General features: G+C 34.1%; 1 protein-coding gene across 1 annotated transcript; it reads left to right on the top strand.

Annotated features, from left to right (window-relative positions):
• The first annotated feature begins 6,613 nt into the window (after positions 1-6,613).
• On the top strand, positions 6,614-15,533 carry LOC107764303 (3-oxoacyl-[acyl-carrier-protein] synthase II, chloroplastic). Its single transcript, XM_075223503.1, has 14 exons — positions 6,614-7,131; positions 7,956-8,161; positions 8,235-8,438; positions 8,722-8,832; positions 8,919-9,014; positions 9,177-9,222; positions 9,339-9,418; positions 10,111-10,179; positions 10,315-10,396; positions 11,560-11,717; positions 11,814-11,894; positions 14,400-14,459; positions 14,914-15,070; positions 15,161-15,533. The coding sequence occupies exons 1-13, from the start codon at positions 6,957-6,959 to the stop codon at positions 15,028-15,030; spliced, it is 1,485 nt and encodes a 494-aa protein (XP_075079604.1). The 5' UTR covers positions 6,614-6,956; the 3' UTR covers positions 15,031-15,070; positions 15,161-15,533.
• Positions 15,534-15,839: the final 306 nt, after the last annotated feature.

Raw genomic sequence — 15,839 nt, 5'->3', positions numbered from 1 at the left:
TATATGATGATACGTCGCAACAACATGGAGTGGCTGAAAGAAAGATTCGACACTTAGCTGAGACATGTAAGAGTTGGCTTCATGCCAAGAATTTACCTAGATCCTTGTGGGCTGAAGGTATGAAATGTGCAGCGTATGTGATTAACAGGATGCCGCTTTCTTCAAATAATACGAAGTCTCCCAATGAATTAATGTTTGGAGAAAAGCCTAGCGTTAAACACCTCCGAGTTTTTGGCTCTATTTGTTATGTTCACATTTCGGATTTTCATCGGAGCAAGTTGGATGCCAAGGCAAGAAAATGCATCTTTGTCGGATATGATGAAAGAAAAAAGGGTTGGAAGTGTATAGATCCTAAAACTCATCTCTTCATTGTTTCAAGGGATGTCATATTCGATGAAGTCTCTTTGTATTATGGAGTTGCGCAAGAAGGGGCAGGTTCTAAACCCTTGAACCTTGAAACATCAAATCTGCCCATCGTAGGTACTTCTTTAGATAATGTAGTTGTCGAGGAGCTAAGAGAAAGAGGGAGCCCGATAACTCAACGATATGAAACTCAACAAGGAGATGATTCAAGTGTTTCAAGAAGGCTAAAAAGAACTATTATAAAGCCAACTCATTTCAGAGATGAAAATTTCGTCCGCACATACTCATGTTCCTTTGCAAAACCAATTAAAGAACCTTCAATCTTTGAGCAAGCAAGATGAGCCAGAAAAATAGTACTGAAATCTTCACCAAGACATGTCCTAAAGCATTTGCGACAAGCTTGGGATAGCTTCCAAAAAATTACTTTAAGGGGGAGTGTGAAAAAATAAAGTTGATTTTATGGAAGAGTAAAAATTATAATTAGAAGAAAGTTCTAGAAAGTTATGGAGTAATATCTTTGATATTTGTGGTACTTAACAAATATTCTAAAGTCTTGAATGTTTAAGGAAGATATTAGTAGAAGATGATAAAATTGTCTAGATTATTTTTGTATTTAGAATCATCCCTAGACAAATATAAATAGGAGTAGCCTTAGGCATTTGTAACTAAGCCAAAATCAAGAAAGTCTTCTTTTCTAAACAAAGTTTCCTTTCCAAAATTTTCCTTCTCTTTTCAAAGCTTTCTTTTCTTTAGTTGAATCCTCCAATCTTAGTTAAAGATATTAGGTTTGCAGAAGGTCTCCGAATAATATTTTTCTTCTGTTATTCTTCACAAATTAATGTTAAAAGGTTGATTCCTTAAATGAAAAAGTCTAATTGAGCAAAGCAAAGCTCTGAAATTCAAATGAAAATTAAATGGAGAAAAACGGGAAGTATGAAGGGTTGTTGTCTCTCAAAAAGTAAAGATTGTTGAGGGAATTTAATGAAATTTAAGTAGTTCAAAAAGATAAGAAAATTTTAATTTGAAGAGACAGGTTGTGTTCCATAAATAGGATTGAAGGGGGTGGTTGGTACTTGGTATAGTATATTAAATGGAGGCACCCAAAACTAACAGTTGAATGTATTAATTTCTCACACTAGTCTAATCTCTATTCAATACTATCATGTCTGACTTCCAAAATGGGGAGGCCCAACATTGTTGGTGGCCTACAACAAAATTTCGATGAGGGGCCCTAATTTATTAACAAAATAAATTTTATATTTTTGTTTGAAATCTATTTGTTTAACTGTTTTAAATGACAATATAGCTAATCCGATCCATTTAAATTTTCATAATACATTATTGATCCTAATGCAAAATTTTTATAGGATAGGTATTTAACAAAAATTAATTCTTGTTATCTTATTGAGTATACAGATCAGAGTATTATCTTCTACTTGTAATATTTCCTTTAACGTCGGCTCCCACCCTCCAAGAACTCCCCACCTTGGTCTTGGGGTAACTTGAACTCACAATCTCTTGGTTGGAAGTGGAGGATGCTCACCACTAAAGCAACTCACTCTTATCGAAAATAAAAGATATCTTTATACCTTTTAAATAAAAAATCAAATTTTACCCACTAAATAAAAAAAATCAAAGATATCTTTATACTCTTTAAATTATTAAAATATCAACTAGTGCTAGTCACAAATTAAAATTTTCTTTTTCCTTTTTGTATTAAATTATTTACTTTTTAACATTAAGATACTCAATTTTTATATAAAAAAATTAAAATTACTACCAAAAGAAAGTGGGGTCCCCAAAATTTGGGGCCCCTAAGCCATTGCTTGTGCTGCCTTACCCTTGAGCCCCCTATGAAAATGGATAGGCAGATAGCTATGCACGATTTTGACGTTCAACGGTTTTCTTTTTGTTAGAATTTAGAAAGAAAAAAATGTTTTTCTTTTTTAGGTAACTGAAATGTCCAAATAAAATGATCTACTAATTTTACTCTCCATCAATAATTATAGTCAAATACACGCATGCAATTATGAAATGAGCTCAAATATGCCTTTATTTTTGATGAAAAAGTGTTAGTCACATTGTGAGTAAGCTAGGAACGTAACCAACAAATTCAACTTTGAGCACGTGAAATTAAATTTAATAAAGTTTTTACTCTATTTTTTCCAGTTATATCCCTCAAATAATCACACATGCGTATTGAGGTACAACAAAATCTTATTAGTAGATTGCAAAAGACGAGTCAACATATTCTTACATGAAATTGTACCGAAATATTTGCTTAAGAAAAAGGATATTGTGTAAATTGAAAAGCAAGCAATTATGAAGGGATGCAATTTAAATGCGTTCATGATTTTGCCAAAAAGAAAAAAGAATACGGGCATTAGGATAAAAAGTAAAACAATAAGGTGTGAACTGTAAAAAAAGAAAAGAAAAAGGACAACATGTTATAGCCTGTTTGGCCAAGCTGGAGAAATCAGCTTATTTTGAGAAGTGCTTCTTTTCAAAAGTGCTTTTGAAAAAAGTACTTTTGGAGAGAAACAGTTTGTGTTTGGCTAATCAGTCTGAAAAGCACTTTTGAGAAATAATTTGTGTTTGGCCAAGCTTTTTAGAAAGTGCTTTTGAGTGTCAAATTACGAATAAGGACATGAATAGATTTACTTAATAATTAATATTATAAGTAAATAAATAATATCAAAATTTTGTTAGTACATGCAATAATTAAAAAAAATTCATTTTATTTAAGTAAAATATGAAAATAAAATTTAAAAGTACTTAATTCTTTTTATATAAGTTAAATATATTAAAATTCCTTCAACAAATATAAAAGCATTCACCCCTAAAGTCACTATATATTAGAAAGTTTTCCTCAAAATAAGAAGAAATATTTATAAATTAATATCCTAAGTATTAGGGTTAAGGGTTATTTTGGTATATACTATATTTTGTTAAGGGTATTTTAGGTAAGAAGAAAAGCCAAAACTGCTTCTGCTTCTGCTTTTGGAAAGAAGTTACTTTTTTCTGCTTCTCTGAAACTGCTTCTGCTTCTTCCCAAAAGCATTTTTTTTCCCCAAATAAGCTTGGCCAAACACCTCAAATTAGGGGAAAAAAAAAAGTACTTTTAAGAAAAAAAGTGCAAAAGAGATTCTGGTACTTCTATTTAGTTCGTCAGCTAAGAGTTTATGGTTAAACTAGATGACATACCTGTGCAATGCACAAGCCCAATTGTTTTTTTTTTCTTTAAATATTTCTTGGTCTATTGCTAATTACCCACTTTATTTGTCTTTAGGGAAAGAAAAAAGAAAATAGGCGTTTGTGTAATAACGTATAGAACCACATTTACCTGTATTATTTTTTTTATTTTTTGCGTTATGTGTATTTTAATTTTTCTGAAATTGTATTTCTATACCAATCACTTTTTAATACTTGTCGAAGTCTAACACTTTATTATACAAAGATTGCAACACTTCAAGTACAATGCAGAGTATTTCTACACAACTTCTACACATTTTTATTTTAAAAAAATAATTTTGCACCACCAAACTTAAAATTGATTATAAAAAAATGATTGAAAAGTCAATTAAAAAATAAGTCGTGATGTATTTTCTCATTGTTTAAATTGAGTATATATAGTTTTGCTCTTTAGTATTTTCAATTGTGTTAGTGTCTAATTTTTTCTTTTTATATTAATCAAAATTTGAATAATAAAGCATATTCATTTTATTTCCAAATAGTTGGCGAAAAAACCTTTTTTGTTCTTTGAAATAATAATCATATTTTTTAATTATTCACAATTTTTAATAAGAAAATTTGACATATTCTAGGGTGTAATACAACTTTCTTTACCATAATGTTAAATTCTTTATTGAACACAGAGGAAGTACCCAACTAACTTTAATCAAAGAGGGAAAAGTATAATCTTGCATAATGATACTTCTTATGCTGCCTACTATGTAATAAAGAAAAAAAATTCCCAAATTAGTTGTCTTAATCTTTTGTTCAGATTATTCTTAAATATTTTTTTATAGAGGGAATCATTTTTATACCATTTGAACAATATTTAATATTCTATAATAAAAAAGGAACTTGAAGCTATATTTTTATTCTTAAATATTTTTTTCTCATTTTATAACGTATTCCAATTAAAACTGAAATTAATGAGGACCTCTATAAAATGATATAAATTGATACTAATATAAGAACACCTTAATAAAAATTTGCATAATTTATTGCCACTTTTAAAAAAAAAGTAGTCTATACCTAAAATAGTCAATAAATAAAACAAAGAAAATAATACTTAAGGAGATAATAGAATTGTTATATATAAATGTATGTAACCATTGTGTGCTTTTAACCAAATGAACATTGAATTATAGAATTACCAAACACATAATTTTTTGAGTTAAAAGTACTAATTGGAAAAAGAAAAAAAAATTCTGAAGGTGTGAAGTAGTATGCTTTAAACAAATTGAAGAGTAACATTAATTAAGTAGTGCATTTAAAGAAGATAATGGAAAGTGGGGTCCACCTGAAGAATTCAATAGTTTGGACCACGCTACTTTTATTTTTTCCGGTCATTAGAAACCAAAAATCAGGCTTTTGAGCCTATTGTATAAGCAAACAATGCAGTTATATTTTTGAAATGACCATGATGTCCTTGGTCGACCTCCTCTTCTCTCTTTCTATATAATAGAAAAAATTTAATAGCCATGTTGCTGCCTGGATGGGGCAATAGAATGACTAAATGAGTGGCCTAAAGAAAAATAATGATTAAACAACAATAATAGAACCAGTCTAATCCCACAAGTGCAGGAGCGGAAGCACGCCTAATGAAGTAGTGTCACGGGATACCACTTCGTCAATTATTTTTACTAAATATATGTATTAATACTGTGAGGAAATGGATAAGTACAAAACAATGACATCAATTGACATAAATTATTTTTTGGTGTGTTGGTTATATGCTTGATTTTGTTTTAGAAGGTCGGAAGTTCAAACCTCAACTAGGATTTTTTTTTTGTGCAAATTTTTGAGAGGATCTGTATGGTTAAAAATTATGATAAAGTAGAATTGAACCTAAGACATTTTCTAACTTGAAACTCAACAAAACCAATAGACTAAAAATATTTCTTATCTAGAAGTATGATAATTGAAGTTATTATTCTCGTACTTGTATAAATTTCGATACCGCTTACAAAAATTTCTACGTACGCCTCTGCACAAATTGGGTTTAGAAAGTATAGCGTATATGCAGATCTTATTCATACCTGGTAAATAAAAAGATTGTTTCTGATAGACTCTCAGCTCTCAAGAAAAGGTGAAGAAGAAGAAGAAGAAGGAGGAGAACAAAGAAAAAGAAAAAGAAGAAGATGAAAAAAAAGTAGCACCAAAAATAACAACAAGAAATTAACATACACATAATAAATACATACTATTAATATTTAATTAATTAAATCAATCCAACTTTAGTCCTCAACTAGAGAATATTCACGTTGTTCATTTCCGCTATTCTGCTAAATGCTCAATTTGTGCAGATGCGAAAGCAGAATTTTCACCAAAGAAATATAAACACAAAAAAATTAAATACGCAAAAAAAATTAAGGAAATTCATCATCTAATATATATACATGAAATAAAAAGTTGACATTATATACACAATGTAATTTTTGCGACCCCTTCTGCCTACCTAACTCCACCTTGACCTCCACGGTGGCACTCTTCTCCCACTTCTATTTCGGCTAAACCCAGTAATTTTAACCTAATTTTCGTATTTGTCTTACAAGTTTAAATTGAACAATATATTTAATTTATATACATAACGTAACTCTTAGATTCTTACAAATCTAATTGAACTTTATATTTAATTTATACATACAACGTGACTCTTCGATTAAGTATATTCTATGTGATTAGACTTGACGGTAATAAACACAATTTTAATTATCTCCAAATAAAGTATAGTGGGAATATACCAGACTATTATTTTTTTTTAAATGTATATAAGTCGGTTAACTTTTTTGGATTTTGTAAGACTATAATTTTGTTTGCATAGAGTGGTGGTAGTGACACATCAGACATAGATAAGAAGCAAAGAATAGAGTTTAAAGAGGGAAGAACACTTGGCTGGTTCTGTCTGTAGGACGACTCAGATATTATGTTATTATTTTAAAGAGGAAAAAAAATAAGTACTAATTAAACAAGGGAAAAATAAAGAAAATATTAAAAAACAGAAAAGAAAAATATAAAACTTGGCTCTGAAAGTAGTGAGAGCAGAGAAAGAGATCCAGGAAAAAGACAGCATTTCGATTTCTTCATCTCTCTCAGATTTAACCAACCCCACAAATATATTACCCCCACACCCTACGTCCCTACCCCCCTACCCCCTACCCCCACCCACCAACCCAAAATTTCTTTAATCTCACCCCCTCCTCTTCTGCTCAGAGGAGTTGTTCTGAACTGAACTCTCCGCCCCTTACCCCCAACCACCACCCCTTGCATTTGTGTCTATACTGTATAGATTTTGAGTTTGCACTACATTGATATAAGTTATATAGAAAGGGATTTGTATATTGTTGATCGGAGAGTTTTAAGAAATGGCGTCATCGACGGTATCGTCATGGGTAATGGGTTCAACATGCATGTCAGTCGCTTGTGAAAGAGAACATGATAAACATTCTTTGTTTGGGATTTCTTCTAAGTCTAAATGCAAATGGGCTTCTCAAACTAGAACCAGGGTTTTGCCAAAGTCCAAATCCACTGCGCAAATAGGTAATTTTATTAAATTTAAGAATTGGATTTTACAGAAATGAAAAGTCATGCATTTGCTTTATTTTGTTGTTGAGTGAGTGTCTATTTTAAGAGCTGCATGGTAAGATTCTTATAGGAGTGTGATTTTATGTTTATTAAATTGGCTTTATTGTAGTCCAGAATTTTGCCACCTCATGTTGGCATTGTGTGTCATGTGAAATGAGTGTGAATTTCTGGGATAGATCATGCAATTTGCTTGTAGCTTGATTTTATGGTAATTTCTTTTTTAGTATTAGAGACTGAAAAGAGTTGTGTTGTACAAGTGTCTACGCTTGTACGTATTGTCTGCAACAAGTTTACGAGTTGTGATTATTGGCTGCAGGTATTTCAAACTTTATGGGTTTTGGATTTTTGAACAACGACTTCAAGTAACTTGGTTCTGAATTTAATATTTGTACATATTTAATGATTTTTTTAATACAAATACACTGTTCGAGCAGAAGTTACCGGGTTTGGCCAATCCCGTATGTAGGCTTCTAGCTCCACCCCCTAATTGGCTGGACGTAAAGGAATTCATTTCCCTCCTTTTTAGTAGAAATATTTTTTTCTTTGAGAATATTCTCGCGGTGAGCAAATGTTAGTAAATGATTTGATCATGGAAATGTTGTAGAAAATATTTTCCTGTGATGCCAAACACTCCTGCGTCAATGTACATGATTGGGTTTTCTTTGAAGTGATCACACAGAACTATAGAGATCTTCAACATCATCTTCTAATATGGTTTCCCTTTAAGCTATCAACTTTCCTACATTGATTTTGACGTGCTTGGCCGCTCCTTGTATTAGGGGAGGTAATGGCAATTGCTGCCCAACCGGCCATGGAAGTTGCAGTAAAGAAGAAACCTCTGACCAAGGAAAGGCGAGTTGTTGTGACAGGGATGGGTGTTGAAACACCGCTTGGTCATGATCCCCATGAATTTTATGAAAATCTGCTCCAAGGTGTCAGTGGCATAAGTGAGATCGAAGCTTTTGACTGTTCACAGTATCCAACAGTATGTGTTCTTCTTGGGCCTGTTTATCCAACTTTAGTTATTTAAATGTTGTTAATGAGGTCCAAATTTGCAGAGAATTGCTGGAGAGATCAAGTCTTTCTCGACTGATGGTTGGGTTGCACCCAAACTTTCTAAAAGAATGGACAGGTTCATGCTTTACATGATAACAGCTGGTAAGAAAGCACTGTCAGATGGTGGAATTACTGAAGACATTATGGATGAATTGGATAAAAGAAGATGTGGAGTTTTAATTGGCTCTGCTTTGGGTGGAATGAAGGTGATCAACTTCTTCTTTTTTCCTTTAATCGTAATTGTGATGAAAATTTCACTGGTTAAATGTGTCAAAAAAAAAAATTCTTTTCCATTTTCATTTTTTGTTTATATGCTTCTGGGACCAGCTCTATTTGGTTGCTAACATCTCATATACGGAATCAACAACCTGTACATGATTGCCCATGTATTGCAGTCTCCTCCTAAGCAGACCAGTATGTAGGCTCTAGAGTCTTTGCTAGAACCAAAGTAAGTGACTACTGTCTAACTGACTTGCTTTGTTTGTGCAGGTTTTTAATGATGCAGTAGAGGCTTTAAGGGTTTCGTATAGGAAGATGAATCCTTTTTGTGTTCCATTTGCAACTACAAACATGGGTTCTGCCATGCTTGCCATGGACCTGGTTAGCCATTAAGATTCAGTTGCTATCTGTGATTTATGATTTAAAAAATCCCAGCTCTGTGCATTTGTTTACAAACTCGATTGCAGGGATGGATGGGTCCAAATTATTCAATTTCAACAGCATGTGCTACAAGCAACTTCTGCATATTGAATGCTGCTAACCACATCATTAGAGGTGAAGCTGTAAGTTTCGTGCCTTTAAAGTCATAGAAAGCTTTCGGAAGCAGGGGATTCATATCATCTTACTGTTGTTCATAGAGTTCCCTATGCATTGACAGATGTGTCCCAAGGATTAACATGCTTAGTGGCTTAGTTCTCTTGTTTTTACACACTGATAATTTGCAGGACTTGATGCTGTGCGGTGGATCAGATGCAGCAATTATACCAATTGGTATATTATATGTTCTTTCTTACTTGAAGTTTGTTTATCAAGCTGAGGTTGTTGATTACCTTGCAATAGTTATAGTTTTAAATAGCTTTTGATGTTATTTTTGTTTTCTTTTGCAGGATTGGGAGGATTTGTTGCATGCAGAGCGCTTTCACAGCGAAATGGTGACCCTGCAAGAGCTTCTCGGCCTTGGGATAGTGTAATGTCTTGCAAATCTTTTGCTCTTGTTCCTCTGTTTTCGCTCTAGTTGTAAACGTAAACTTTTATGTGGCATGGAGTGGCGATTCTAGAGCACTTACGCTATTCCTATTGCAGTTCTTGGGTTTGTGACCTAATAGGGAATTAGAAATTTCCAGATTTGTATTTTTCTTTGGTTGACTGAGTTGCCTATCCAAATTGCAGCTTCCATTCCCTGAGATTGAACTTGACGTATGTCATATTTTCTTCAGAATTTATGACCATGTATCCCCTTTGGTTTGGACTCATGTGGACTCAGTGGAAGGAGAGGCATGTGAGAAAAATTTGTAGGAATTGGAAACTCCTGTTTTTATGTTAGTGGAATAATTATATTTCTGGTATTCGTTTGGAGCAAATATGATATTCCAGTCACTATTCACAGTTGGATGCTCTTTATCATCATGCCTCTTTGCGGGATTCTCTACTTTTTGTATGCATCTTATAGGAGCATTCTTCCAATCAAATCAATAAAAATTATACTCCATTATATATTTATTTCCATGTTCTAGCTCGTAAGCTGCTGTACTTAAATGACTTGTAAGATGAAGCAATAGCACTACAAAATTTCAACCCTATCATCCTCTGTGTGTGTGTGTCTCAGAGTGTGTGTAATTGGTGAGAATTGCTTCTTATTTTTATCTTAATCCTGGACAGAATCGCGATGGATTTGTTATGGGTGAAGGAGCCGGAGTCCTGCTTCTGGAAGAACTTGAGCATGCCAAGGTGATTTATGTTTCAAAGTCTATAAATGCTTTCCTTTTAACCCACTTGTTGATCCTTAAACAAAATATGGAAGATAGAAAGCCAATCCCTGGCAACAGAATTCTTTTAAGTTTCCTTTTTTAATTTCATGAGCAGCAAAGAGGTGCAACTATCTATGCTGAATTTCTGGGTGGAAGTTTTACTTGTGATGCTTATCACATGACAGAGCCTCATCCTCTCTCTCTCTCTCTCTCTCTCTCTCTCTCTCTCTCTCTCTCTATATATATATATATATATATATATATATATATATATATATATATATATATATATATATATAATCACCTTTGGATAGATGGGTAGTCTTTTCGTTGGTTAATAAAAAGGTAAGCTTTTGGCTGCAAACATCAGAAAAAATTTTGAACGTTCAAATTTCTTGATTTCTAGATGGACATGTCTTACACCTTTTCCCATTATTCTTCTGGGCTGTCTACGATTGCCTTGCTTTTTGTTGAGGATGACATGTGCGAATGTAAGATTTACTTTGTGCATGATGAAATCAAAGAGTCTTAAGTGTAATTTATCCATCCAACAACTAGCTGTGACATATAGGCCTCCAGAATATGATTCCATCACTCTAACAGCTTATACTCTGGAGGGGTCCAAAAATTGGTGAGAAAGTCGTTTGGCTTAAAATAGTTGTGGTAATACATCTCCTAAACCTCTTCTGTACTTTTGGCTTTAAATTTCTGGCGCCTTGCCTTTTCTAACAACTGTAGCCATATGTATTCTTGAATGTGTCTATTCATCCATCTCATAAATGTACCACCCTAACCATACTGGATTTGATCCTTTTATTTTATGTTGGCTTATTTTGCAAAAAAATATTTCTTCTCTTTTGTAATAACTAATAACTTGCATGTTTTTCTTAGTCACCAAGATTTTGTTCCACAAAGGCATTAACTCCTTTATTGGCATTTTATAAGAATTTCCTTTCATGGGATGCATCAGTAACATGAAGCTCCTGAAGGACTCCTCCTTGTTGTCCACCTATTTTGTCATGCTTGAAGTCATTCCTTTTCTCATGTTAACGGCTCTCGAAATAAACTGCTTCTTCCTGGTTCTTAGTGAGTTAAATGATGCACTACTTCTGTGCTCCTTTTGTGTTTTGACTAAGTTGGAGATGCAGTTATACTCATCAAATCTAGTTCCTCAAGTTCTATGATTTTCTGATAATTGTACCTGAAAGATTCTTCTGGACCAGATAGATTGGCTTGCATAAATTGTAGCTTACATAGAACGGAAGATAGCTTAACGTACTAAGAATGCACGATCTGATGTTTACTGAGATATACAATAGAGAAAAGGATAGCTTTGAACTCTCTTATCCCCCCAAACTAGCAGGAACTGGAGTCATCCTATGCATAGAGAAGGCATTAGCTCAGTCAGGGGTATCCAAGGAAGATGTAAACTACATTAATGCGCATGCTACATCCACACTAGCAGGAGATATTAAGGAGTATCAAGCTCTTCTCCATTGCTTTGGCCAGAATCCAGAGGTTAGATTGAAGTTCTCTTATTGAAATACTGTGCCCACACCATTCCTCTCAGGTTTTCATTTCAGCTGTTTATCAGTCGCTGTTCCATGTTTTCAGTTGCGAGTTAACTCCACAAAATCTATGATTGGTCACCTGCTTGGAGCTGCTGGTGCTGTTGAAGCTGTGGCAACTATTCAGGTGCTGTTATCTCATAATCCCTCCAAGTGTGCTGCAGCTGCAATTCAGTTGCTTTCTAGTTTATTGTGTAACATCTCATCCAACTGTTTTCTTGCATAATGTTATATTTGCTGGCTGAAAATTGTGGTATAGCGGTGTGTGTAGCCTGTTAGGTGACTTGTTACATTACTTAGGTTTCAGACTGTTGAATAGACTAAATCAATATTTTATTTATGTAACATCTACTTGAATTAGAGAAGGTCTTTATTAATTCACATATCATACTATTTTTCACAGTCCTTTAGGGGGGATTGGGGAAGCAACAAATGATTTGGTTCCTTGCTTGCTTGTGTCCTTCAGACCTTAATTGCTTTTTGTGAGAGAACTTGTGGCTGCTAAGACAGAGAGCACAGCAAAAGCTGTTTTACTGAGGAAGCTGCACATTTTTAAATTTTTATAACATGAATAGCTTTCCTTTGAATTTGAGTTCAATCATTCATATCATATACAGTAAAAGAAGAAAAGATATACATGGTTGTCACCATCATTTGTGAGTGCAAAATGCAAATGTATGCCAATTGGTATAGAGGACATGTTGTGTGACCTAAAGAAGGGGGAAGTAAAGGGACTGGCTGACCGTTTACAGAGAGGAAAATTAATAAATGCTACCTGCTGGCGTTAAAGATGTCGAACTGCTGCTCAATGTAATCTCAAGTAGACATAAATGGCTCATAGGAATTGAAACATCAACTGACTCCGGAATCTGGAAAAACTAAACCTTAGTGATGATGCCATCCTTTAGAATTGCTACTCTTTCAAGTTAAAGAATTTCCGAAGGGTTATGATTTACTTCTGATCTACCAGTCTGAAGTGTTGAGCATAAACCTGGCAAGAGTGGCAGTAAGGATTTGGGTTTAGACCTCCATATAAAAAATGAAGAGCATGTCAAGATATGTGCAATATCTTGTTGATAGCTGCACCGTTTGAGATCCAAATCCTCCGTCTCCACTTTGTACAAAGTTCATCCTCTTAAAAAGGTGCTCTATAAATGATGGAACGGGTATGCAAGCATTAACTACCAAAGAATTAGTTTCTAGCCGAGGAATCTGGGTCCGCTTATTCAGCATATTCATCTTTGGAGCCTTAATGCTAATAGTGGTATATAGACCAACTTAGTCAAGGTGAGGGTATGCGGTAAAATGAGTTCTTGTAATGTTTATTGTAGCCCGGAATATTGTGTCCTATGTAGTTTCTGATGCTTTTCATGTTGGATGGAGGTTTTCTTGTATTATCCTCCATCAAAAGACTACGTGTCAAAGTTACCCATGAATCCTTGCCTCGAAGTTAAATCGTCCATGCTACATTAATTTGTTATCTGAAAATGTTGCTACAGATGTTATAAATGATAATGTAATGCAGGTATTTTGCAATCAATGACTGACAAATTTTTATGTACCAAAATTACTCCATTAGGCCTGGGTTGGGTCTTCTCTGATGTTTAGACTAGGGAAAAAGACATGACAAATGACACTTCTGAGGTCTCGCTCTGTGTGTGTGTGTATATTTGTAAACAGGTTAACCTATACTAGACTTTTGGGTGTAATTTAAAAGTTTTTGGTAGCTAACTGTTTTATCATCAAATAATAGGGGAAAAAGATCTGGAGAAAGTTTATAGAAAGTTTTATGTAAAAGGAAGACGTACCATATTCATAAGAAAAAGACAGCATACTTGTACAATACGTACCATATTCATAAAAGTTTATTGTATTCTGAATTTGAAAGAAGAAAACCATACTTGTAGAAGACATTTACAAGGAACATTGGGGTGGGAGTCTTGACACAATGCATAGGGGGAACTTTCCATCGTGGTTATTTTATTATTTAGAAATAGTTGTTTTTTGCAATCATTTTCGCTGCTGGGAGTTACTCCAGCTTGAAGTTGGGAGCTCTAAATAATTGGTAGTAGAATAACTTCGTAACCTTAAATTATTCAAATACATGTTGATTGAAGAAGTAAAAGAGCCAAATTGTCTGAGTTTTGTTATTATGGGGGTATACTCTTTTATTTTGGCTACAAATGGAGCTATAACAGTTGTTTTTCAAAAAAGGAATTGTAGGATAAGTGGCTAACTATTTTTAGATAACTCTAGGATCATTTACTTCCTCGTAGTTGACAGGTGATGCACAGTGTAGTTGTAGTTAGATTTATGTCATCTCTGTTCTTGAATATGCTATGCAACGTAATATGCGCTAGACAGTGGAGAGGATGATGAAGATAGGCACTTTCTGCACATTTACTTTAGCATTATGCGGATTCGTGTTTTTGCTAATTTCTTGATGATAAATTTATCTGATAGAAACTAGATGTTGCAGAATTTATTCTTAAGGTGATTGATTATTGTGGATTTCATCCTATAAAACTCTCTTGGTTATATTTTTGAACGTGGCCCTTCTTTGCTTAACCTATGCAAAAATTATCTGGCTGGAATTTCAGACTGACAGTTAAATTGGGACTTTGCATTGCAGGCAATACGAACTGGTTGGGTTCATCCAAATATTAATCTGGAAAACCCAGATGAAGGCGTGGTAAGGATTTATCTTCTGTGCATTCTCAACGATTTCTTGTCATTAAGCATGGTTTATCATCATCACTATAGAATTTTATCAGATGAAAACTGCAAAGAACACTTGCGTGTCAAGTGTACAGAGTTGGTCACCCTTCGTGGCTTGAGTAGCTAGATTTAAGATGAAATTCACAGCTTTTCTGAATTCGTTTCTGTATCATTAAAAGCTGGTTTCCGGAGGAGTGTCGTATAGAAATGAAAAAACTCACGAGTTACAATGGCCATGTCTATTGGTTTGATTCACATTGTCTGCATTAGTCGACTGATCTCTCATATTGCAAGCAAGACAGATTTCTTTGTGATATGAATACAAAGCATGTGATATGTCCTCTCTCCCGTGGTTCCCTATTGCACCTTTTCACCCTTAGTTGACCTGGTAATCACCGCAGCTGATGATATGTATATCTATGAAACAGGATACAACTAAACTTGTGGGTCCCAAAAAGGAACGACTGGATATTAAGGTGGCATTATCTAATTCATTTGGATTTGGTGGCCACAACTCATCAATCTTATTTGCTCCTTACAAGTAGATCTCTCGGGCAATGTTGGTGCATCTGACAGATACAAAAGGTATGTAGATTCATGCTTGTCTGTATTGAGGAAGTGAGAAAACTTAAAAAAGGCGTGTATTTTGAAGAACATATGTTTCATTTATTTCAGGAATATGGGGAAGGATCGTTAATTCCAGAGTCACTATGGACACTCTTAGAAGAGACCTGTGTCTCAAATGGCGGTGCTACTGCGATGTAGAGAATTCCTTTTTAGATGATTGTTGGAGACAGAAGAACCTGAAGTGCAGAATGGGCAAAGGATCAACTTCTTCTCCATAGTGTGACAATCTCCTTGTCTCTGCTAAACTGAAATCTTTTTCTTATATATCCTTACACATAACAGCCACATGATTTATGGAAACTGAGTTGGCATGTGACCTTTAGGCGGTTGCATATGGCCCTTAATACCTAGTGAACTAGTTTCCTTGTATAAGCGGAGAATGCGATATATACTATAACAGCTTTTAATTTTGACTTTCCAAGATTTACTGCACTTCTTGACATTTATTAACTTGAGTGGACAAACTCTTTAACTTTCCCAAAGGGGATATGCGGGATGATTACATTTATATCCAATGAAGTTGTATGCGTCTGTAGTGCAGATTCTCAGATATTTAACTTGATTAATACATATTTTAATCTAACTAGTATATGTATCCGCGCGCGAATTAGTTCAAAGAGATGAACAGCAAAAGAGATAATAGAAAAAGATGTATATGTAGCATTAGCCACGGGAAATACCAAAGTCCTCTCCATTGTTGCATCAATTAAAGTGACGTTGCTTGTTA

The sequence above is a fragment of the Nicotiana tabacum genome, chromosome 10 (assembly GCF_000715075.1).
Source record: "Nicotiana tabacum cultivar K326 chromosome 10, ASM71507v2, whole genome shotgun sequence".
NCBI lineage: Eukaryota > Viridiplantae > Streptophyta > Magnoliopsida > Solanales > Solanaceae > Nicotiana > Nicotiana tabacum.
The sequence above is the reverse complement of the archived record's forward strand: the minus strand, read 5'-3'. Positions and strand labels throughout refer to the sequence as shown.

What these genes read in the sequence shown, in the direction of transcription:
- LOC107764303 (XM_075223503.1), top strand. Translation starts at nt 6,957, where the DNA reads ATGGCGTCATCGACGGTATCGTCATGGGTAATGGGTTCAACATGCATG. An exon ending in CCATGCTTGCCATGGACCTG is followed by an intron (nt 8,833 to 8,918) that starts GTTAGCCATTAA and finishes ACTCGATTGCAG; the next exon opens with GGATGGATGGGTCCAAATTA. An exon ending in TGCAGCAATTATACCAATTG is followed by an intron (nt 9,223 to 9,338) that starts GTATATTATATG and finishes TTTCTTTTGCAG; the next exon opens with GATTGGGAGGATTTGTTGCA.